General features: G+C 40.0%; 2 protein-coding genes across 2 annotated transcripts; both read left to right on the forward strand.

Moving 5' to 3' along the window:
• Positions 1 to 145: 145 nt before the first annotated feature.
• Positions 146 to 21,059, forward strand: iqch (IQ motif containing H). The gene is made up of 21 exons (XM_076089917.1): positions 146 to 196; positions 480 to 590; positions 897 to 991; positions 1,157 to 1,232; positions 1,527 to 1,646; positions 3,481 to 3,568; positions 3,809 to 3,895; positions 4,015 to 4,202; positions 4,327 to 4,872; positions 6,435 to 6,501; positions 7,432 to 7,515; positions 7,606 to 7,799; positions 8,747 to 9,019; positions 9,135 to 9,323; positions 13,874 to 13,994; positions 14,217 to 14,503; positions 17,481 to 17,639; positions 18,921 to 19,043; positions 19,553 to 19,614; positions 20,058 to 20,166; positions 20,359 to 21,059. The coding sequence occupies exons 1-21, from the start codon at positions 146 to 148 to the stop codon at positions 20,440 to 20,442; spliced, it is 3,114 nt and encodes a 1,037-aa protein (XP_075946032.1). The 3' UTR covers positions 20,443 to 21,059.
• Positions 21,060 to 22,195: 1,136 nt separating this feature from the next.
• Positions 22,196 to 23,592, forward strand: cunh15orf61 (chromosome unknown C15orf61 homolog). Its single transcript, XM_076089918.1, has 2 exons — positions 22,196 to 22,975; positions 23,071 to 23,592. Exons 1-2 carry the CDS (start codon positions 22,633 to 22,635, stop codon positions 23,196 to 23,198), a joined length of 471 nt encoding a protein of 156 aa, XP_075946033.1. The 5' UTR covers positions 22,196 to 22,632; the 3' UTR covers positions 23,199 to 23,592.
• Positions 23,593 to 26,122: the final 2,530 nt, after the last annotated feature.

Raw genomic sequence — 26,122 nt, forward strand, 5'->3', positions numbered from 1 at the left:
TAGCTTCTCGTTGTCATGGTTGCGAGTACTGTGTGTATGACGTTACTAGCTAACTGGTTAAAGGAGTTCACGTTAGCTATTTGATATTGTGACACATGTTTTCATATTATTACATTATTTTGGATTATTATTAACCCAATATACCATGTCTGACGAACTTAAAAACGAAGATAAGTTGGGAGCAGTTTTATTTCAGGTAATGTTGTCTACCTCAGCTAATAACCTATTTTACCAGAAAATAGTATTAATGAAAAATATTAAGGTTAGCTAGGTTAGGCTAACTAGCTAGCTAGGTTTTGCGGATATGTTAGGGTAAACAAGTTGACTGATGTTTCATAAACTGTTAACATTTCTATTTATTTTAAACCTCATTACATTTAGATAAACTACCAATACGCAATAACAAGTGTCAAGCTTGGCTATTTTTAGGCCAGATTTCCACATTATGTAGGTTTACATCACAGAACCGAATTTTACAGGTTCAAGAGGATTTGAGACAACTCAGATGTACTCTTGTCAGTGAGAGGGGGAACACACTGGACATTCAAAGCTTGGACGCTGCCATCGGCAAGACAGAGAGAAGCATCTGGGTGAGGATGCTTCATGCAGAATAAGCACTATATATATATATATATATATATATATATATATATATATATATATATATATATATATATATATATATATATATATATATGTGTGTGTGTGTGTGTGTGTGTAGATGTATATATTCAACATATATTATATATTCAATGTTACGTATCAGTGCTATATATATATATATATATATATATATATATATATATATATTATACATTATATACACAGTTTTATACGTATTTAGTATTATACGTATTTTTTACATTATTTTATATACTTATATACTACTACTGTAGAAGCATGCAGATGATTATCTGAAAACAGTGAATACGCAGCTGCTGGTCCTTCCAAGAATTGAAGACTTGCAAAAGAAGAAACAGATTCCCAAATGGTAAGGAAGGAGAAGCTCACATGTGTTGTTTACTGTATAATAGTTTACAGTGGTAGCACTTTCTTTTCTCCACCATCTCTTTGTTAGAACTCTTAAGAAGTATCTTCAGAATTGCATACATTATAGTGATGTGTATTGTGAGACTGAATCAGAGACATCACACAGGCAACCTGCCCTGGAGAGTATCCAAGATGTGCGTCCACAACGGAAACACATTCCAGGGGCCTCACCTGGGGAAAAGGTAGATTATTATTCATTTTGTTCAGAAACGGAAACTAATTTATTTACTCAGTAGTATAGAGTACAAGCTACAATATATACTGTACTTAGGTAAGTTAGAAATGCAACTATTCTATTGTATTACACATTAAGGCAGACCAGACAAACAGAAGTAGACGTGGTGTGGTAGAGCAGCACCATGAGACAAAAATAAAACACATTATACTTTTCTGCTCAGCAGAAATATACATACATTTAAATTGTTGATATTAACTAACTCACGTTTTAAAACGTTTCCTTTATCTGTCTTGATCAGCACAAGTCAGCATTAACCAAGTGTTTGTTGAGTAATCCTGCTCATCCAAACAACAGAGCTGTTATGCACCAGAAATGTGGGATATCACTCCCTGATGTCCACAAGAGGAGGACAAATACAGTAAGTAATCTGACTATAAATCTAGATTAATATCATTTCAGCTGTAAATTAGGAGAATAATATTGTCTATGACATGCATACTATCCATAGGAACAACACTTTACAGAGACGTTTGATTAAGTAGTTTCAAAATACAGGATGGTTTTTACTCTATCTATCTATCAATCTATCTATCTATCTATCTATCTATCTATCTATCTATCTATCTATCTATCTATCTATCTATATATCTATTTTGGTTTTCTTAGTTATGGAGCAGATTTCCTCATCGTGCTTCAGTCTTGCTGCTGGAAAGGACTATAATCAACTATAATAACAAACTATAATCAGAATAATATCATGTCCTCCAGCTATTTGCTTTGCACAGTGAGATTGATCTCGAGCAGAATTGATTCCTGTGTCTTGAGCCTTTGTTGATATTAATTGTAACATACAGCACATGCCTCAGGAAAGATTTGATTAGGAGGCATTACAAGAGGTTTTGCTACAACTAAGATGAATTGGATATCATTGGTCCTTTCCCTGATGCTTACTCCCTTAATCCCCATAACAGACCCTTTATGCTGGAGTAAAGAGTGATGGCACAGGTCTGCATTAATAGATGCTTCAAGTAGCAGTGACATAAAGGTCACTTGGCTCAATGATGACAGCTAGCACTTGTCACAGCAAACAAATTAGTCTTTGTAAAGGTTGGCATTAGTTTTAGATATGTTTTACACACTTTATTTTCCAATATGTTTTCGGTAATCTATACCTGACATGAGACATAACGGCCAAGACTGTCACTCTGATATAGGAGGGATGGAAGTGCTGGCTGCAGAAAGCAGAAAGCAGCAGATTGCAGCACATCAGCATTCTTCTAAAGAAACAGGCGCCTGATTGCTGTGCTATGGGCTACTGGTTTACAGCTGTCTCAGGACAGAAGTGGATACCTGGTCCAGCATGCCAATAAGACAGCCGTAGCTTCCCCAACTGCTAACTACTGGCTCTTTGCCTGCTGCCTCCTTCTGCAACTCAGGCCAGCTCTTCTCCACTCCCTACCCATGCCAGGAAATGAGCTTTTGCATTTTAGCAATTTCACGAAAAGGTGCCACCTTTTCCCAACCCTGTTTGAAACAGATGTGTGCCTTTGAGGGGATATTTTCCCAGCACCTGGCTAGTACCTGTGGTCTGTCAGAGAGCTCAGTGGTCTGAGGAGAACGAAGGAGAGGACATTAGGTGACAAGTCTGGAGGATCAGCACAGCACAAACTTTGTGTTTTATGAGTAATGACACATTTGAATCTGTTTATATTAAACTAGGCCATCAAATCAACTTCAGATTTTATTACGATACGATACTATGTATTCAAATATTTACAGAATTGCTTAACGGTGAAGATAACCTTTATGTCGAGTTGGATGGGTTACAGGACGGCTTACAACTTTGCCAGTTCCAGCTATGGCTGTCTTATATTCCTAATGAATACAGAACATATATTGTTTGTAAATATGTAGCTATCCCACTTCTCTCCTTTAAAATTATTCTGTTAGAAAGGGATTTTTTTCCTACATCACCAAGCTGGCAAGGGTCTGATTAATGGTTGATTACCTCCGACACTTACAACAACATCTCTCAAAAAGAAAGAAACTCTCATTCAATTTAAACATGCTCAAGCTCTCCACCTGTAACTGTTTCATTCAGTTAGATGAAGCTTAGGCCGGGCTTCCTAAGCTGTTGGCAACAACTGTTTAGGGCCGGACCAGGAGATACTGGTCCAGGGTCTGGTAGTATTGCTTTGATTTCATTATTACAAGATGTACAACTTCTGATCTTATGAAAATGTTCTGTTAAGGCAAAACATCGCAGAATAATCACTGGCCCTGTGGTGAGTCTTCCAGTCACAAATAGCCTGGCAATGCCTGAAGAAGACATGGGGACAGGTAAAAAGACATTTTATCACCTCAGCACCAACACCACACCTCTGTTATACTATAGACAAATGCTCATTGAGTGCGCATGTCAGGTCAGCTGTTGTTTGTCCAATATTTGTGGAATATTAACATTCTGTTTTCCGAATTATTGTCTCGTATTTTGTTTAATCTTGCCTAGTCTGAAACTTTCATGAACAAGGACAAGCCCAATGTTTTGAAAGTTGATCTTTTATTTTCTGTTTTCATCAGTGCCAAAAACAAGTTTGCTTCAAATGTCGATCCAGCACAAGGCTGCCTCTCTTCACTCCAGAGAGGATTTATATTCTTCTAAGACAGGTCTGCTCAGTGACTCTGGTGTAGTAGGGACAGCTGCCACTTGATTTGACATTGATGTTTGCCACTGATTGATCACTGATAGAGTTGAGCCTGTCTCTTTGTGACTTTTGGTCTGTTAGGCTTGAAGTCCAGGTGTCACAAGCAGCTGAAATGGGAAACAGAACCTGGATCCACCTGCGAAAGAATAGACAGGGAATGCACACCCATCTGGACCACCAAGACTCCGCCTCCCTCCCCAACCTCCAGCAGCATGGACCAATGGGGTATGATGCAAGGCACCAACGGTCTTATCCCTAAAAGCCCTGATGTAAGATCACTGTAATAGTTTTAAATATATGTTAAATGAAATAGAGAAAGAGCCGGTGAACAAAGATAATATTTCAATTCATTTAACTGTATTATTAAAGTCTAGGTTTCCCTGTGTTCTGTAGAATCTACCTGTGCAAGTTCCAGTAAATATCAGCAAGTACGACTTTACCATCTTAATGGGACGGACCAACCCAATGGCGACAGATTTCTGTCACTTCAAGCAGAGCTTTAGCTTGTGCTGGAGCAGTGTGGTAGATGCTCTGGAGGCCCTGGAAAAGCTGCTCAGGGACTTTGCTGTGCCTCTAGCCAAAGTGAGCGGGGAACGGCTAGTGGAGTTAAGCCATGTTTGGGAAAGTGGTTGGTTAAAGGCTCCTCCAGTGACCGGCCTCCTCTCAGTGCTTGAAAACACGGAGGAGGTATCGGGTCTGGTCTTATGCCCAGGTCAGCGCTACAAGGGAGAGGGAGGCACTGAGGCGGCCGCCATCCACATCCAGTCCTGCTGGAGGCGCTACTTAGCCCGGACAGCCTACCTGCGCCACTGCCAGCGCAAGTGGGCGGTAGAAACCATCGCTGTCTCATGGTTGATGCACACACAGAAGCGTCATGTCAGGACGGCCCTGCAGGCCCGGCGTTTCAGACAACTGGAGAATTTTCGCAGCAGAGCCCAGGTGATGTTGCTTATAGTCATTGTGTGATTTCTCTCTCTTACTTAATATTGCTTGCTTACCTTTTCAAAGCTCACCTTTGTTTCGAATTTGTCCCCCCAATTTCTCAAAATTAGACTTAAACTTTAATTTATGACTTCTAAATCAAATTGATAAAGACAAATTCAAAATGTTGAAGTACATGGCACCTCCACCTGAGGTATTATCATTTATTATTTCAATTAGATTATCTGCATAATATTTGAATGTAACTTTGAGCTTGTGAATTTTCCATTCAGTCAATAACGTCAGTGTTTTACAATACCAGTAGCATTCAAAATCTGTGTTTGAGTCTCCACCACTCTGAGTAAATGACTGTAAAAGCAAGGACAGAAATGGGGCAATGCTGTGTTGATACAAATGCAGGGACATTCATCATGGTATGTAACTTCAATGTACTTTTGGTTTGAGTAACAGAAACACAGAACAGCAGAGGGGAGCAGTGCGCCAGATGAACAGAGTAGAACAACAGAAAGGATCAAGACAAACACACAACATCAGAGGAGTTAGATGAACAGAGTAGAACAACAGAAAGGATCAAGACAAACGCACAACATCAGAGGAGTTAGATGAACAGAGGGGAGCAGCAGAAAGAAAAAGTGGGACTGATGAACAATAGAGAACCTCAGAAATGAAGAGCGAGACGGATGAGCAGTTGAGAACAGCATTAATAATGAACGAGACAGTTTAATAAAGTAAACATTGATAACGCAAGAATAAAAATGTAGAAACAGTGATTATGAGGGCTAGAGATGAATGGCAAAAAGGTACCCAATGCATTCAAATGGTGAACAGTACATATAACACTAACTAAATATATAATAACATGCTATACATATTATAGATGGTTTAACTATTTAAATCAAAAAATGTGTTTTTAGGTTTTGAAATCAAAACAGATTATAAAAGACCAATTTACTACATTAGATTACTGCAGAAATGTCTGACTTCTTTCTGCCATAGAAGAACCTTGCAATCATAAGCTCAAAAGATAAAGATCTTCTTCTATTTAGCTCTTCAAGAGAGCAGTATGACAGCACAGTTTTTCGAGATGATGTTCTGTATCTTTTTCCCCATTCAGCATAGATGTCATGTCTGTGCTGTCATCTGGGTTGAACATCTTTTGGACTGCTGACATAATATTAATTAGTGCCTACAAGTTCATTCAGTTTTAACATCGCTGTGCGTGTATACATGCACTAAATGTATGTTCTCGCACTTTAAACATTCATACCCTGTTAATTAAGCCTGCTAATCTTCCCCTGGCAGTAGCATCATGTACCTTCCTGATTGAATTAATTGTGAGAAGATAATTCCAAAGTAAACGCTTAATTTAATTAAGGTGGTATTTTATGCTTGGTTTGCTTCTGTTTGCCCAGAGAGAGATTGGCTTGGTGTGTTTTAGCTATGCAATGATGATTTGTGTGTGTGTGTGTGCGTGTGTGTGTGTGTAAGTGTGTCAGTGTGTGAGTGTGTGTACGCATCCAAGCAGCCCCTCTCTGATCACTCCTTTTCTCCATCCCCAGCATCTGGCAGCCAACTGGAAACACATCCAGTCCTCCAAGAGGACCATTATCCACATCCCTTCATTAGGTAGCTTTCTCTGCCTGCTGCACACACACACACACACACACACACACACACACACACACACATCTGATCTAGCAGCAGCCATCCCCTGTCTCACCACTCTGCTGCCCCAGTCTGTGGCCCTGGTGGAGGCACTCTGTCTCGTTCAAATGACTCTCTGCAGGAAAGCACTCACAGGGTGATGACAGTCCCCATGCCAGGGAACTGAACAATTTAGTCTCTATCGCCATTTAATTTGCAGATTAAGCAAATGAAAAGCCATTTTGTTGAATATTTGCAAGAGGTCTTATTTTATTGCTGTGCAGAAACACACACACACACACACACACACAAAAGAGGAAGAGGCTTTTGTGTTTTTTGCACTAGACAGAGTGCAAGCTATGATCCCTTCTTGTTCTAATTCCACCATGGCACTCACATTTAGACTGTAATCAGGCATGTGCATTGTAAATCATCGAGCGATTGCCTGAAATTATTAAGGCTAATTACTAGCAGATGGAATGCTTTATTTGCACTTGGGGTGGCTACAGAGAGTGCTGTGTGAGCAAGGATAATTAGAAAGTTGAACCCCATCGTTGTTAATTAGCATGAATCCAATCATTTAATTACCTTGATTCAGTTGAGATTTCTCTCTCAGGCAGAAATCCAGACAGACATAAAGTAAAATCCTGGCGGTACCACTGGATGTAGCACAGCGGTGACTGGACATGGTGCAACAGGATGCCCAGCACACTGCATCTGCTAGTTATTAGGCTAAATTAATCATCCGATTGCCCTACTGTGTGATTAGACGTAACTACCCCTCCCCCAAGTCTAGTAGGGCACACATGAGAGTAGTTGTACAGAGCTACACATTTTAATAAAGCCAGTTAGAGATGATATGAATCTCTCTTTGAAAGTCTTGTGCAGACTTTTGTGACCTTGTTCTGACAGGATACTCTCGGAGCCAGCGCATGAAATTGAGGGGATACGACATCCTACAGAACATCCAAATAAGCAGACTGTGTGATATTAGAGGTAGGAGCTTTTCTTAAAACCTCACTTTCATATACACACATTAACTTTCTCTGTCTGCTTTAATGTGAACACGTCTTTGTATGTTTTAAGATGAAAATGTGCAGGTGATCTACGTATGTCCACGACATCTCGGAGAGGACCTTTTGCACTATTACACCAGCCTCCTGAAGTGTGATGGAGCCTCAAACGAGGATGACACCAGGCCCACTGCGGCCTCCTCCTCCTCCTCCTCGTCGGTCAGACGCTTCATCATCCTCACACCTGAGGCTGTAGATTATTTCCCGGTAAGATAAATCACGTTTACATTTTGTGAACACACAACTTTGAAGAAGCAAACCTGACGATGCATTCCATTTTGCAGCGGGGTCTTAGAATTTACTGGAGAGGAATCGATTGTATTGCGCTGTAGAGGCGCATCAAGCATCTGTAGTTTGTGAATTCTCCTCTAGAGGGTAATAGAGGAGGTTGTTATTATACAGTTGTCTTAAACTCTGTGTTTAAAATGTTGTATTCCTTTTTACAGCTTTTGAAATTATACATCTGTGTTATTTCAATGTAAACACACTAGAGCTATATTAGGTTATACTTAATTAAAAAACATGTCATGGTCTCTAGCTGGTGTTCAGTAAATCATTTAATTCCATATTAATTGGTTTTATTATCAGTTTATTCTATCTAACTGCTGCATTTTCAAAAATTCTGAATAGTTTTGATTACCTCAATACAATAAAATGGAGGCGTTATTGTATTGTCTTTTTACATCCAGCCATTCTATCCATCTTTTTATATCCTTTGGCACTAGATTAAATGTGCAACATGACGTGGTCTTCTTCATTTCTGTCTATTGATTTTCCTGCTGTTTTGTTGTTAAACTGTGCCAGACGTGTTGCTGAGATGAATCACTGCTACCCATGGCTGGCAGCGCATTCTGCCACTGACAGAAGGGATAATTCCATGTGGATCAAATAAATACAGATGTGAAGTAATTAGTTATATTCCCAAGGAGCTCATTGCTAGCACACATTAAAGATGTGAAGGATAGGGGAGGCCTCCCACAGGCAGCTTTTATCAATTCAACCTGCTGGAATACAGGAGAGGTTAAAACCCTGCTGGCTATTACAATAATAGATCTGTTGTGTGTACACAGTGATAAATCAGGTCAAGAAACAACCCTTGGTAGACACACTTCTTAGCTGCAGCAGAAATCCTTTTTCCCGTCTTTTTCTTCCAGACCCGTAACATGTGCCTATCCACGCTGCTAAAGTACAGTCCACGCGCCCTGAAGCGCATCAAGCACCTGATCCAGGGGAAGCAGGCCTATATAGTGGGTTGGGTGGCCCATGTGGATGACCTTGCTGTGGCTGATGAGCTAGGAGTGCCAATCCTGGCTCCAGAACCGGCTGTTGCACAGCTCTACAGCACCAAATCTGGAGGGAAGAGGATCTTCGCCGAGGCAGAGGTTGATGTGCCTCCTGGTCAAGGAGACATCTACACGCTCAACCAGGTCAGAGATCAAAACACACATGCATTCACAGACTGCATTACAGCTTGAGGTATTTTGTCAGTGCCTGTACTATTGTGTTTGTAATTCACATGTCTCTCTCTCTCTCTCGGTTTAGCTTCATGAAACACTGGCTAGACTCATGACTCAGAATATTGATGTGCACCGCTGGCTCTTCAAGATGGACTCTGAACATGGAGGCCGTGGCACAGCATTCTGTGACACGTGCCATCTTAGCTGCTATAACTGGGGTCTGCAGGAATGCCACCGTTATGGTCCCGAGCTATGGAACACAGAAGGGATTCAGGTAAAGATGTCACTCAGAGGATTACGTCATTCGCTCCCTTTCATAAACTATAGGACCACTTCTTAAAGGACTTTTTATACACTTAATTTTATGCAATTTTTTATTGAATTTGCTTGAATTTTGGTTTGTGTTCTTATTTATTTCCATTGTTACTTCTCCCTAAATTGATGTTTTTTCTACTATTATGTCTTGTTTTTATGGCTCCCCCCAAAGCACTGGTTTTAGAAAAGTGCAATACAAATAAACGTTATTGCTCTTATTATTACACTCATACCAATGAGGGATCGGCCATTTAAAGTTATCATGGTAACTAGATACTTAACAGATAACATTACAGTAACAGCTAGATATTAAAATGGAGATTGTGATCCTTGTTGTGATGAGACAGCTAAAAACGGGTGAGATTCACTTCTGTCATTGAACGAATAAAAGCTGAGGTCACAGTGGGGTCAGAGAGATGTCATCATTTAGCCAGAGTGGGCGTTTTATCGGAGCAGTCACAATGCTGGTCCCTGTAGTACAGTATTTCGAGCATCGTCCCCAGAGTCACAGAACATTAAATCAATCGATAAAATATCTGCTTATACACACACAGCCGTTATCCATCCTCTGAGGCACACGCATCAGCTAGTGTCGATGTGTTGGGGAGAACAGCAGCCCGTGCGATGGTATTAATTCCCTAACTCACCTGGCAGTCACAATTACATCACAGTACAGACAGTTTGGTCAACAGGGCTCTTCTCTCTCTATACATGTGTATATCAACTTTGTGCAGATTATTGTCACACAGATTCACAGCTAAATTAATTTGTATTACAAAGTGTATTGAAGAACAAATGACTCGAAACACTTGAATTCTTTGATTGCAGCCGATGTTGATGCTTTTATTTGCTTCTAGCATCACAACACTGAGCTTTCTGTCGCTGCCTGTCCATAACAGTCCCTGGTGAGGTGTGGGTCATTTGTAAAGAGAAGATTTTTAATACAAGTACCGTGTGTAGTGTTAAAAGTGTGACTTTGGGAAAATTCTATAAATTACATTTGCTTTCCACTCAAAAAATGAATTCAGATTTAATCGCAGACCTATTCAAACAAATAAAATACAGTTAATCATTTACGAACCATTCATTTGGTACAGATGCAACGTGTACACGGCTTCTCAGCCCCTGGCTCTTATTTCTCATATGCTTACAAAGTAGCCTTTGATTTTCTGTCATGTGTTAATTACCGTATTTTGCCATTTAACTGGGAGCTTTGTGTAAACTAATTACAGGCTAATGATTGTGGGCTTGGAGCACAACGATTTTACTTTTTATTCCATTTGAAAGAACAGCAGTCATCTCAAGTTTCTTACAGCTCACTCTGTTTTGTTCCTATTAGCTCGTCCTTTGATTCATAGTGTATGTGCAGTGCGGGGCTGTAATTGTTGTGGCATTGGTGCTGTTAATTATGGCAGAGAGTGGCTGAGCCACAGCCAAGGTCCATAATGGTGGCTGAGGCAGCACAGGAGAGTAAATGGGGTTTGTTTCACCAGCTGGGGTCCCATGGAGAGGGAAGAGTGCCGAGGCCCCCAGTGTAGGCCAACAGCCTCGGGGCTTGTGGGCCATATGGACACAACACTTTAACTGGCCTTTATTCTACACCTTCCTCTTTTAATCAAAGCAAAGCCCACATCCTGTGCTCCTCATTGCATGATTTTTTCTTATGACATTGTTTTCCTCTAAAATGTATTCGCCCCTTAATGGAGTACATCGCCCCTCTGCCTTTGTTCTTGTGTACATTGAAGATAGCAACGATGTTGTTGATTAGATAGAAACATATGAATATTTGATATCCGTGTATCTCCTCGCCATCCTCTCCTCTCAGCAGAAACTGTAGACGGATGTTTAAACATGGCAGTATATTTTGAGGTACAACACTCATTAACTTGCCACTTTGCCGAAAAGAAGTAGACCTAATTGCAATGGCAGTGACAGCTGGTGAAAAGGATAGATACTGAATATGTACAAGCATTTAAGCAATAAATGTTTAAAGCTATGTTTATGAAAATAGTAGCTATTTAATTAATTATTAATGCAACAGAAATTATCAAATTAATCATTTTAAATATTAATTCATAATTACCAAGAATAACACCAAGATCATTGTTTACCAAAAAAAATAACAAATAAGTAATGATTGAAGTGTATTTTATATAAATACGTTTTACAGTTCAGTGGAATGTGTCACACCCTTTGTAGTCCCTGGAAAAGTAGAGCGGGGTTAGATCGTGTACTTATCCTCAGTCTGCACAGACTGTGTGCATACTTTTGTAATTATTGCTTGTTCTGAAGGGCTCAGCATGAAGAAGCTTGACTCACAAGATTGCCATGTGGTCTTTCAGAATAATACCAACAATCAGATCCCTTCTGGCTATGTAAAAGAAAGCCTAAAAGGGTACAACAACAAGAGGGAGGAGGGTTTCGCTTCCACAGAGGTCTAGGTATAGGAGGTGGTGTGTTTCTCTGAATATTGTGAGGCCCACAGCCTCCAGCACAGTGATTCCGCCTTCAGAAAGCCCCCAGGTCTCTTTTAGCATTTACACAGAGAGAGGTTAAAGACATGTAGATCTTCACCCATGCAACGCCTGAAGGGGGCCACACACACACACATTTAAGCGCTCACCCAGCTTGCACATGGATCATTAGGCACAAGAGGGTAAAAATTACACCTAATAGCGTCAACAGATGGAGTATTTCTTTTTGCCACGCTGTGTACAAACAGATCATGAGCTACACCTTATTTAGGTAAAGTTTGTCAACGAAATGGGTCATTTGATAATCACTACCACTGAAGAGGCACAGGAACATTTTGTGCAAATGTTTTCTGTCTAAATATTGTGCAGTCTGTGATTGCATGGAAGAGTTTAAATATACAATGTTCTGCCTAAATTAACCTGAATTTAATGATATTTTAAAACATTTTCTTTTGGTACGTTTTCTTTCTCTGCATAAATGGTTATAAGTGCTTTTGGTGCATTTTTTTAAGCAGAGGAAATGTTTCTCCCCTTGTGCAAAGATGTTAAATTAGACATAGGGATGAGGAGAATGTCAACAAGCGAGTAACTTAATGTTTAATTTAGTATTACAAATTAAATTTGTAGTGGGTTGTTGTAGACTGAGGTTGTAGCTTAGATGGGACAATGCTACAGAAAATAAATATTCATACAAAATGTGTCACTACTCGGATTATATCCCTCTATTCCAGAGACGTACTGTCGCTTCTCAGTTGTTTCACCATGTAATGGAAAGATGAAATAGCAATCAAAGAGGCAGGTTAACATCTATTTTATTTATGACCAGATTGCTCGGCTTTATGTGGACACCAAGCAAAGCATGAATCCTATCACAGGGTACTGTACGCAGTTTAAGTCCAAATAATTTATTGCAAAATACCTTTTTTTTTCTTTTCTTCCTGTCCTGCTGTGTCTGTGAACTGCATAGGCAAAGTCCTGGGGTGAGCTTGCTCTTCCGTTGAAAATGACAACCGTTGCTTTACACTTTTTGCCGCACCATTGTGTGCTTTATGGTTTGTATAGGGGGAATCACTGAGTAGCATTTGACCTCGCCTCTTACAGTACTTGAATATGATGATGGCTGTTACATGACTGGAATATCAACAGCGTAATCTCCAGTCCTGTCTCCAGTGAAGCCAGACAGCGTATACTCAAAACAAAGTAACGCTCTGGATGGAACAACAAAGACATTATTTTCCATTCAGACTTTGTCTTTCAGGGAGGTTTCACATATTTTATTGTGTATGACCAAATTAAATTCCTGTCTAATGGTCAGATGCAGACATTATTACATACAGAGCCCTGTATTTAAAAGAAGACTCCGCACTTGGACTTGTCAGGCAGTCACCACATAGCATTCAATAGTAGTTTTATAACACAATATATATATATGGTATAAAATGAGTCATTGTTACTTTGACTATCACAGCATTGTCAGAGGAAACAGTGTACTTGAGTTGCCAAACTGTTTAAGAGACACCTAAAACAAAAGTTATAAATGAACAGCATAATTAAATGGTGAAACCATTATGGCATTTCCCAGTTACAGAAACAAGAGTGATATCGATCCCAGTCAAGCCCTGATTGATCCCCAGATAGATGGGGTTAGCTTAGGCATTCATCAGCTGCCCAGTGGAGAGAGTTGTTATTGAGGGCAGGTGCTGTCTCTGTGGCTGTGAGTTAAAGCCATTAGACTCCTGAGGCCTTCTGATAATAGGCTGTCACTCACAGATAGACCCGCCCGCAGTATCCATCAGACACTCGCACAGAAATTGAAGCAGCCACCAAAGGTCTCGAGGATAACAAGCAGTCACTGGAGTCATCCGGATAACACAAGGGCATTTCCAATAGTGTAATCGACACCTAGAACGCTTTGATAATGGGACGAAATAAAGTAGCGAGGTCTTGTATTTGACAAAACATAATGTCCTTAGGTCTGTCCCCAACTCATTTTCAGTAGATCCCTAATGAATGCATCTTAACTCTCTTTCTGCAGGAGTCTGTACTGGTTAGATATTTAGATGAAGTCCCAGCATGGCTTGCTCGTTACGCCCGGCCTGCTAAAACCTCCTGCTATCCCAACTGGGCCTGCTTCCTGAAGACCTTCCTCAGGCAAGGTCAGATACCTATTGTCAGGCTCTGAAGGCTTTTTACCTGTGAATGCAACCTTTTGGAATATGCTAACAGTCATTTTCTATGTCCTCCCTATTTCCCAGATGTTGCCTATGTGACCTGACAAGTTTAATACATGTCATGTAAACAGAGAGGTTCAGATGGATGCTGTATTATTTGTTGCTGTCTGTACTGTAGCCATTCCTCTGCTCTCACTGTGTGCTCAGGCGGTGTGGTGGAGGCCTACCCCCCTTCAGAAAGTGTCACCTGTCTGACGGTGGATCTGCTGCTGGAGCCTGGGGGTGAGGTGACCATGCTGTCCTGTGGAGACCAGCTTCAGGGCTCCTGTCAACTGGAAGCTATAGGCTCCACTGTTCCTCAGACCTCTGTACACCCAGAGACCTTGCAATCCCTCTGCATGCGTGTGGGCCAGGCCTGTCTCCAGCGCCTTATCGTGGGTTATGTCTCCGTGGACCTGGCTACCTTTCTGAACCGCAACACCATGGAGCAAAAGGTGAGCTCATGCTACTACAATACATATGGTCTGGGCTGTTGCAGCATGCGGCGTCCAAGCTCTCTATTTCACCATATTGGTGGAAGAAATACTTTTTAAAGCTGGGTCAGGGATCCAAAGGAGCAGATAGGTGTCTCCCCTACTGCTCCCCTGGGATTTGGAAAACAGGCAAGGCAAAAAGTGGGCACAGGGACCGAATGTGTCACAAGGCCATCTAATAAACTGTCAGGTCTTATCGTGTCGATACACTGATTCCACCATTTAAGGCTTGCCCTTTCACCTCGCAGTGCCGAGAAATTCAGAGGCACCTATCTTTCAGACAATAGGTCATTCTAAAGTGATTTGGCAGCTTCACGGGGATGCCCTGTCAGTGTTTAACCCCTAGCTGCTTACCTGCAGTGGGCTGCTGAAATGTGTGTCGTTATTATAGCGAGGCACCATCGAAGCCTTATCTCATTTGTCAGGATTAAGTTTCGTTGAAACCTTCTTGATTTATGATATTGGAAATGGGCTGGTTTATGATGGTTTAACCTCTGCTCCTAACATGTGGTACATTGACTGCTTATTGATCCAGAGCTGTAAAATGAAATGCTTTGTTTATAATGTGGTCTATAAAATACTAAACCTGCAAATAGTGGAGAAAGCACTAGAGCTACTCTACAGTTTAAAAAAAGGGTATAAAAAAAGGAGACTGAATGTGTTTTTTTCTTTCATTAAAAATACACCAGATGGTAATGCACATTCCTCTTATTCAGGACATTTCAATAAATCTCTTCTGTTTTTTCTCTTTACTGTTGAAGCTTTATTTTGGTTTGTATGCGTAATGTATTCTCAGTATAAAAAATGGATTTGGAGACACTAGCTAAGGGCATGCTTGCCACTAGAGGGTAGTCTCTTATGGATTAGATGTTAACACACAGTGTGAGCAAAGCAGTGTTCAGACAATGCAATTTGTATCTCAAATACATACATTTATACATCTACATGAATACAAATATAAACAAATATTTTTTTATTTTAGTGCATTAGTATTATTGATTCCTTTAAGACTTGAAAATACAGATTTATTTCTCAGCAATCTTTACACGGACTGTGGATTTGATCACATTGTAATAATTTAAACGTAAAAATATATATCTCACTGTATATCTTACATTTTAGGATTTCATTTAATCCCTAATTTGTAATTTTAGTGACACTAAAATGAGAAAATATACCACTTCTCAAATGTATCATATGAACCGAACCTGCTCTTTTCTTTAACTCGATATAATGACAGCCTTCAAATTAATTTTCAGGTTCAATGTTGACCCAAAATTGAATGGGATTCACTGACAGCATAATTAAGAACGGGCTATAAACAGCATGTGCTTCAATAGAGGCAGGAACATTAAAAGACAGATTCTTAACCATCTCCCCGCACACAGAGCAGACAGGGGAGAGCCACATGGGCAAACCTGTCTGGATTTAAACATCAATTTAGATTCAAACCTGTTGCTAAAAGCTGCCTACTTTATTTGATGGGAAGAAGTGGGTCACATATGTTTGCCCTTGCAGTCTTTCCTCACATTGTGGAACGGTGGGGCCCCAGCTGCAGCATCAGGGTTTTTAATGAAAATGCAAGGCAATAGAAAACAGGTACAATCCAGGCTTACATTTCCCACGGCTTTGTTAAGCGTGACAATGAGACATTTGAGTAAGATTTTAGTGAGTGGAATGAATGGCGCGGCGGAGTGTGTCCGTCACTCAGGCCCAGGTATGAACCTGATGCAGACTAGTGTCTGTCCAGTGGTAACCGAAGGTGGCTGAGTGCAGAACAGACTGCTGAACTTTCGCTAAACAGGAACAACACAGCCTGCAAGTGTTTAGATACTAAAATGTATAATTTATTATTTTGAGTATTTCTTCAAGTGATTCATTGGAAATATTTGTTTGTATTTGTACAGCCCCTTTAAAATTATTTTTCAACTGAATTACCTGAAATTAGCTATTAATCAATTATTCTACAGCAACGATCATAATAATTTATTTATAATTTTCAAATTCATCAGGTTACAGCTCCTCAGAAGTGAAGGTTTGCACATTTTCGTAGTCTGCATATTTTGGGGTTTTGGACTGTCGGTTGGACGAAACAAGACATTGGAAGAAAATGGAACCTTGGAAAATGTGAAAGCATTTTCCACTATTCTCTGACTTTTCATTGAAAACATGGTTAATAGAGAAACTAATTGTGAGATTGATCAATGATGAAATGAGTTGCAGCCCTATGAACGATGACTCACAACATATTTGAATTTAATAAAACATGTAATGTGGCGTATAAGAGAATCACTGCACACGGTGAGATATGCGTGTGTTAGTGGAGATGAAATGCTCAGGTTTCACAGACTGCAGGGTTCAGACATGCAGCGATTTGCATTCAGTGGCAGCAGCGTTTACTTTGACAAATAGGAACAGCAAAGGGAGGCAGCCGACTGCCACTTAGTTATTAACAACTCCTTCACTGGTGATTTATTTGCCACTTTTGAAGAGAGGGCATAGCTATTAGGTTATTATTGGGAAAATTAGCCCTGTTTAAGCAGAAGGCTACGACCATACCTGACCCCTTAATATACTTATAATGATGCCATTTACAATACATATCTGAACTTAGCTTCTCATCAGACCTGTGCCAAACAAACTAGCCCAAGGCAGACTGAGTGCAAAGACGCAGGGAAAGATCTACTTTGTGCACGTGTCATTCCACAGCTGAATTACCTAAATCTGTCGAGCACACACCATTAACTGTGTTTTCCTTTCCCCTGCCTCTCAACATGGATAACACTGTAGAGATTGAAAGGTACTGACCCCCCTCTCTTTATAAGGATTGCTGGGTGAAATACTTTGATGTTCCATTTTTGTGATTAAATTGGAATTTAGGTTTATAGTGTCTGTTTGTCTCTGCTGTGACACGGAGTTCACGATGTCTTGTTTGCAGGTGTGGGCTATTGATCTGGACCTCACATACAGTGACCAGCTGGCCATGACCCAGATGCTTCTGATGATGACTGGAGGAACGCTGAATTGCCACACAGGCTGTTTAGAAGTGCCAATGCCAATCCAAGAAAAATGCTGTGAACATCAGATTGCAGCCAAAGTACCATTTTTTATATTTGCTTATAACGACATTTTTGATAATGTAACATTTTTCTAAAGGTCGATTTTAAATGCTATATATTTGAAGTTGTATGCTTTTGCAGTGTCCTCAACAAGAAAGAAAGCACCAGTTCTAAAGCAAGCTGAGACTGAAGAGGATATTATTGTACCACTACAGTAATCACAAAGATAGATCAGTGGTTTCCTCTTCATCTTTGTTAAATACAACTAAATAATGTAATTACGCACTGAGCTCAATTGGTGTTTAGGTGCGGAATTCATTATCATTTTGATAGATGGGCCTAAATAATCAACACATTAATAATTCATAACATTTTCATTATGCATGTGTATGCATGCTTGAACACCTCATCAACCTGGTGCCAGGCCTTAAACAATAGAGTCCTTTTATTAGCAGTATGCCTGAGTTTACGCTTGTTAATCTGCGACTTGTATTATTTTATCAAACATTCATTTAGTCGGTAGCCTGGTGCTTCAGTACAGCAGTTGAGCCACCGCAGTGGTTAATGGCTTTACCAGTGGCCATCATTACGGGCCTGCATATTACAAACACAATTAAATCCCTGTTGGACACTTTTATTGTTGTGTGAGGGTCCTGTGTTTGACAACCGCAAGCACACACCCATCACAGCGAGTTATGGTCTATCTCCTGAGCTCACAGAGGCTTAGGCCTGCTCTTTTTTGTCTCCCAAAGGTGCTTGAATAGCAGGAACATTTTTATCCTCTTGAGCCCTGCCACTTTTAAGTAATCAACCTCTCTAGTGTTACTTATGACACTCACATGCTCAGAACCCCTCTATTATGGTGATGTGCATTGTGCGTTGAGTAGTCCTTTTGTGCATTTGGTAGTGCTTTTGTCTCAAATTGAATGCAAAGATTTGCAGTCCCAAAACTGTGGTTTCTTTGATTGGCATCGTACAATTAAGCTCATCTTGTATTTGGCATGTCTTCTAAACATTAATTGTTCCTCCCCGCAGTTAATTAAGAAAGGCCCAACAGTTTACCACATGTTCCCCACACTCATCATGTTTACTAATCACACACACTCCCCAACCTCAACAGTGACCCTAAGGACATGTGTATGGGGTTCAGCCATCTCTACTTCACCCATTTTACACACACCACCTATTATACTTTAGCTCCAAATGTAAATACATGAAGTGCTTTTGTCTTGTTATAGATACAGGAAGACTAATGGCAACAATCATACTTAATTTTTGTCTCTTTCTTGTTTTCTTTCTTGTTTTTGTTTTTTTCACAGCCTCCTGTGGTTAATCGTTATGCAGTTATTGGGAGCCGCTTGTTTCACTCTAACCTCTCCATGCTCTACCATAATGTGTTATTTATGGTGTGCAGGGCTCATGGCACAGGATTTAACATAAAGGTAAAAATCTTTATATCATCTACATCTTGTCCATTTTTCTGCTTAGTATATGATTGATTTAAAGGGTAACTCCGCCAATTTTACACCTCAAAGTCTGTTTAAAGGTCTTGGGGAGTTCTGCTGCAAATGGGAAAAGAGGGAGCTGCACAAAGTGCCTCGAGTGATGTCACTTGAGTCAGTGTCGAGTGGGTGTAAAGACTACAAGTTTGAAAATGCAAAAACAGTTATGGGTGTGTGCTGTCAGAAAGAAAACCTCTTTATCCGACTCCTCATCGCTGCTTGAGGCTAGCAGGTCAAGGCTAAATGTGATGCTGATAGCACAACACATAGAACTGACGGCCAAGTTGCATTATGGGTAAAGCGGGATCCAGGTTTTAACAAGGAAGAAGGATGTATGGAATATAAAAGAGGATTTCTCGAGTTCTGCCCTATTGATATTGATTTTAATCTAGACTATGTGACGACGGAGCTTTTCTTTTGACTGTGTGTTTGTGGTTCTTCATTTTCAGAGTAAGCAAGGAACAGTTTTTGCTGTTTACGACAGCAGTGAGCGTCGCACCCTTGGAATGATGTGAGTATTCCTTATTGCATCAAAGCCATATACATACAGTATTAATCGCCAAGAGAAGGAATTATGAGCACATTTAAGTTTGTTTTTCTTCTCCGTTCAAATAGACGAGCACATGAAAACAACAGTAGAGGATAAGGTGGATGAGAGACTTCTCCAGAGTGAGAGTAAAAACAATTATTTTAGAGGATTAAGATGCCACCTCTGGCTTTGTAACTGATGCAAACTCTACAAGTTGTTACACAGAGGGTTATTTAACTTATTTATCACTCAAATCCTTTAGCTGTAACAGTTAAATCAAGCTGTGCTCATCCCCCTAAAGAGTGAAGATGTTGTCTGCTGAGAGTTTCATTTAACCACCACCGTCAGATGAACACGGTGATTGTTTCTTAGCTGGCAACATGGGGAACGTTAGTAAACTCGTTTGTTTGGGGTGTCGTTAACAGAACAGTCTCTGAGGATCTCCAGGGAGCTCTGGTGACCTTTGCTCGGAATCTGTCAGTCATTCATCAGGAAATATCGCCCCCTAAAATGCAAGGAGAAACCAATTTTAAGGTACCGTGTTAATGACTTAACGATCCCTCCTCATCTATATCATGAAACTTGCATCTTCACTTCAGCTCTGGTCAGCTTGAATGATTTTGCTGAAGTGAATGTTGTGTATTTTCAAATGAAAGATTGTTGTCGTGTGGGATAATAATGATGAGTGGTAATTTAACTTATTTTATCTTTTGTTTTTTTTTGGAGGTGCTGATCAAGAACATAGAGGATGTTCTGCAGATGACTGCTCAGAACAAGATGCGAGCTGCGGAGGATAAACCGGTTGTGTAAGACAGCGGCTTCAGTAATAAACTTGCCTTACTCTTGCGGAGTTAAGCCATCACGTCTTTGCCACGCTTAATGTGAAATTACACTGTGAATATGTAAACCCTGGAGATGAATTAACGTTGATCAAACAAAGAGAGCTGAATAAATTCCTGAAAAAACATCAGAATCTGTCATGAACCTTTCTAATAAATGTTTTTGTAATGCGTTTTAACTGCTTGAATATGGTTAAATATTGGAAAATGCTTATAGAGACATACAGTAAACTATGCACAAGGTCGTAGAGTAGGCTTCATGTATGAATGTATCAAATATTCATTCATTCAAATTATATAAAGCCATTTTATTTTGTCTTGATTAATCATGCTTAAACTAGTGTGCCATCAAATGAATATGTAGTGTTTATGGAGTGCATATTATTTTGTTTATAGATGACATAGATCAGTGTGTTGAGTATATTATTTAGTGTTATTGTTTTGTGAGATGTTCTTTAATTCATTTGTCTGTGAACTGGTGACCACACACTACTTTGGTCGGTTTATGAGAAAGTTATTTGTATTCGCTGTAACTTGATTTACAAAAGACTACTTCTGTTAGTTGGCAATATGTAATATGTATCTGAAATAAATAACGTTCAATATTTCTTTGTCAGAAATATTTTGTAGTTGATATTTAAAAAAAGGATACACTAACTCACAAGTGTTCATGATTATTGTTTTCTGACTCATGCTTAACATTTAACAAGTAAATTAGCTAAAAGAGTGCAAATAGGTATTTTATAAATAAATATACACATTGACAGCAAGGATGTATGTGTTTTTTATTTCCTCCAAGCCCTGATGACGAGACATAGTTTAGTGGTATGTGTTATTTTTTCATATCCATATGTTGTTTTCAGGAGTAAATTGTAAAAGTCTGGGATTTTAAATCCGTAATTTGTTTTGAGATGAGTTGATTTTATTAATGTTTGCATTCACACACAAGAAGTGTTTAAACATTACTGATCACCCACACAACCAGATTTCTCTTTTATACAACATGTCTACAGTATGTATCATTTAATGTGAATGTGTGTGTGTGTGTGTGTGTGTATGCAAGCATACGAGCTTGACTTAACATGTTTGCTTTTGTGTGGCCCATATTCAGTATTAATTCTGGCTGACTTGGAGACAGTTTAGTTTAGTTGTGGTGGTTTGCCGACTGCTGTCCGTGGTGCTGATCTACAGCAGACCACTGAAGCTTGGAAATATTTCAGCAGGTTCTTCAGTGTCTCTGAGTGGATGTAGTTTGCACTTAAATGAGGATGTGCTGGTGGTGTTCATGTGATCGGGAGACCAACAAAAACATTAAAAAAACATTACAAGTGGGGTCAGTGGTGGTAAAAGTTGCAACGTGTTTATTTGGTTACGGTAGTTGATAACTAAACATATAGTAATCTTAATAAATATGGTAAATATAAAAAGAAGACAGCATGTGAATAATAGGAGCGTGGAAAAAAAAGACAACAAATCATTCATTACATTCACACATATTGAAATGAGTTGAGAATCATTTCTAAAATTATAAACTATAAGCTAAATTGGATTCTTACATTTTTAGCTGTATAGGGTGTCTTGGTGTGAGTAAAGTGCGGGCTGAGAGGTCACACAGGACTCATCACTAATATCCGGTGAACAGGTGAGGACATATATGAATGAAATGCAGGTTATAGTCGCTAACTCCGTTGAAGAGGAACAACTGCGCAGCGCTCTGTTTCCCGCCCGGATGACTTTAGTAGGAGCACCAGGTCAGAGCAAACAGCAAATACTACAGCACGTTAAACAGAGAGGCTCTCTTCATACGTCTCTCAGCTTGGTAAAACAAATCGTGTGTGTTCGCCATGTTTATCCGGGCGTGTATCTCTGTGTAGCGGACTAGCATTAGCAGAACAGCCATCGTTTAGCGTACAAACAGGGACTGTCTTGTGTGCTAACTTTAGCTCACGTTAGTTGCTCGTGTAAATTGCCCTGTGCCCTTTCCCCACAGCTGCTACGGACGTGCATATACAGCATGTTTTGCTGTTGTACATCAGCTGATTTACAATGTCTGTAGGCATCCTCTATGGCTGGTCAGAGCTCTGTCTGTGAGTAGTTTGCATGCAGTCCAGGTGATTTAAAATAAAAAAAAAGGTGAATAATTCCACTTCTCACGCAAGTCATGAAGGGTTTTCTGAGGAAGGTACACAGCGTCTTTGTGAAGATCGCCCTGTTTCCGAGCACATTTGGCAGGACAGGCCCGCGGGCAGCTGCCTCAGAGGTGCTGACCTGCCACCTGCTGCAGCGTAAACTCCCGCCGTGGACGTCCTACTGTGTCCGCTACAGCTCCGTTCACAATGACCAGTTCGGACTGTCCAACTTTAATTGGCGGGTCCAGGGATCCAACTACCAAATACTGAGAACAGGCTGCTTCCCCTTTATAAAGTATCACTGCACCAAAGCGCCTCCAGAGAAGCTGGACTTTGAGGACACGTTTTTCACCATGTTGAAAGTTCTTAATCTGGGTCAGTAATTATATTTAATGCACTTCCTTGTTCCTATAAAATCCAGAATATATCTTTAAACACTACCATATAATCACTATGTCCTCTTACTGCAGGCATCCCCTGTTTGGCCTATGGCATTGGTTGCTGGATGGTGGTGGGAGCTACAGAGACGGTGCAGACAAGTGTTGGACCTGTTACAGTCTATTTTGCCTACAAAGAAGAAGAAGGCTCACAGTACTAAACCATGAATAAAACAGTTTTTTTGTGTATTTTCAAAAAGACTCGACTGCCAAGCTGCTGTTCTTAAAACAGTTCAACTGTTCTGGTGGACAGATTGTATTATGTCCCGAGTGCTCTTATTGTGTGATTGCACAGGTTCATTTGTGTTTGATTATTTAAGATTTAAGAGTTGCAGTGGTAATGCATGTTATTACACTGACACACAATACTTAGTGTTTGTCCGGAAATCTGACTTTCCATTAACATTTAGTGGAAAGTTTAGGATTCCTCAAAGAATGGACTGCTTGACGCCACACGCTTTCCTGGATGGTTCCAAGGCGAACGTCGCACATGTCTTCAGTCGATGAATTGTAAAAGTATATTTTTTGCAACAAATATTAAAGGGTGTAAAATGACTGACGTACTTAATGGTTTTCCTGCCACATGGACTTAACACCTGTGCGGCTCATAAGAGTCAGCCAGCTTCTCAAATAAGATCATTTTCTTCATATAGCTCAAGTCTTGAATATTAAAGTGATACCAACTGTCATCATTTATTTGATTTGATGTGATCATATCTTTTTGCTTCACTTTGTGTAACAGGATTTTAAATAACCCTGGCTCATTTATTTAAAGGTAAATTAGTGATCACTATGCATGCAACAGATAGTCGATAGTGTTAGAGAAAAACCAGTGACAAGACAGGTCTGATGAAATAGGTTTTAATTACCAAAGTGTGGCCTTTGTTTCGAGACATCTGCATCCCTTCCTTCGGGCCTTCACTGGCCTTTGATTTCTAGTAATGTGCTTTGCTGACGGGGCACACTTACTTCTGCTGCAGAGTCCTGCTCCCTCTGAGAGGCAGGTTGACAAACTGCCATATTGATTTCCTCACTCCACAGCATCTCCTACTAATAGCATTTATCAGGGACCTCAATTTTCTGTCCTTGGCCTCTTCATTTTTTAGCAACAATGAAACCGGACACATCATTTCTTATTGTACATGTAAATGAATGCACCTTTTGACCTGCTGCCCATGATGCACCGCCTCTTCGCGAGTGTCCTGTTGTGTAAATCGTGCTCAGCATTTACACGGTAATTGAATCAAAAAAATAAGAATTTAAATATCAAAATGTGTTGAATGTTCCTTCCTCGTGGTCTTATGGTGGGAGACTCCATTCATGTTTAGGCCAACACGTATACTAGCACCACCATCACCTCCTTTTCCAAAAAAAAGAAAGAAAACGGCTTAGCTTTGCTGAATTACGCACACTAATAACTGGATGAGATATTAAACAGATATTTAATGTCCCTGGATGAACAGTAATTTGCATATTTTTATTCTAAGCAATGTAAACTGTTGTGTAAAATAATTTCAACCCTCATGCAGAATTCATGCGCAAAATCCTCTTAAAACAGCGTGATGACGCCACACTGTCTCTTAATCATACTAATTGCCTCGAACACGGAACATTTAGACACACTTATGGAAATCTGATCCATAGTATCAGGCTGCACTTAAATCCCCCCCACCCCCCCACCTCACCCCCTCCTTTCATTTCCAGCCTTTCATCAGGACTGAAGATGTGCATGGGGAATGCTCAGGCAACCATGTCTTAATTACTCATTGACCCTTTGACCCACGAGCTGCATTGATACCACCATACAGCCAGACACAATTGCGTGCGGTTGCATCTGACTGCAGCTTTGTGCGCTGCTTTTACAGGATGATGCGAGTCAGTGAAATCTAAACTGTGGAGCATGTGAGTACATTGTATTTGTTTTCAGGGCTTCACCTTTGAGTCACTCTAAACTGCAGGGGAGGGCACCCCTTCAGCTCCGGCAGAGGCTTAGCATTACACATCCAACCTCAGTCGACACAAGTGCAGGTTTAGGGTATCTGGACTGCAAATGAGCTGCTGTAAATTAACAAAATATATCCGCATTTGGTGCGAGATTGATGCCTTTTAATAGCCGTGGTAGTCTAGTCCTGTATTGAAGGGTCTAAATTACCCAACACACATCTAAATTGGTAATGAACAAAGAATTAATGCCTGTTTGGCAAGTCTAATTGCATGCGAAAGCTGGTAATAAGTTTTGTCAAGGTGAAATCTTTAAATACTTGTACTGTTTAGAATTTAGGTAAGTAAAGCAAAACAAGTGCTGAAATTGAGTGTAGTGTTGCTGTAAATTGTTAATGTTCAACAGTGAAATTGCTAATCAACTTGCAGAGAGTTGTAATTATCTTCTAATTAGCTAATAAATTCTCAGTTTCTTCAAAGCAAAAAAATAAATATAAACGGCACAAACCATGTTCATCTTCTCGAAATGGTTGATGCGGCCGATTCTTAAATCAATTATTTAGCAGGAAAGTCACAGCAGCTCTTTCTCTGTCATATAGATGTATGGCTTGGCAGAAACAATTATTGTGTGAACAAACCCCTGCAGCTAATATTGTTGAGGTTATCATTATTAAGCCTCTGGATCGGCCACCAGCATCGTCTCTGCGCGTGCTCTACCAGAGCCATCACTCAGATCACTTTAAGGACCACACGTGGAATTACATCTTAATGCAGAGGTGTCAGCCAACATTGTCACAATATTCACATAGTGAAATGGCACTTTTTGAATTACAATGTGACAACGGGATCATGAAGCTCATTACTTTTCTCCTAGAAACCTCTCCAGTTGCATATATGCACACTTTGATCAGCTTTGAAAGAGTAGTACTTAATCAGAGTGAGAGACCTCTACATTTTGATTTGTTCTAGTTAAAAGATTTTTTTAAATTGGTTTATAATTGTTGTCATTGACACTTGAACCACTATTTTTTCTTTCTCTTTTGGATCAGTGATAGTGGAAGCTGTAACAAATCTATTATGGTGTATTTATGACGAGGGGCACCATGATTATTTTCTCTATGTCCCCCTCTCTTCTTTAACTTCA

Source organism: Anarhichas minor, unplaced genomic scaffold (assembly GCF_050575085.1).
Source record: "Anarhichas minor isolate MPS153535 unplaced genomic scaffold, ASM5057508v1 ptg000011l, whole genome shotgun sequence".
NCBI lineage: Eukaryota > Metazoa > Chordata > Actinopteri > Perciformes > Anarhichadidae > Anarhichas > Anarhichas minor.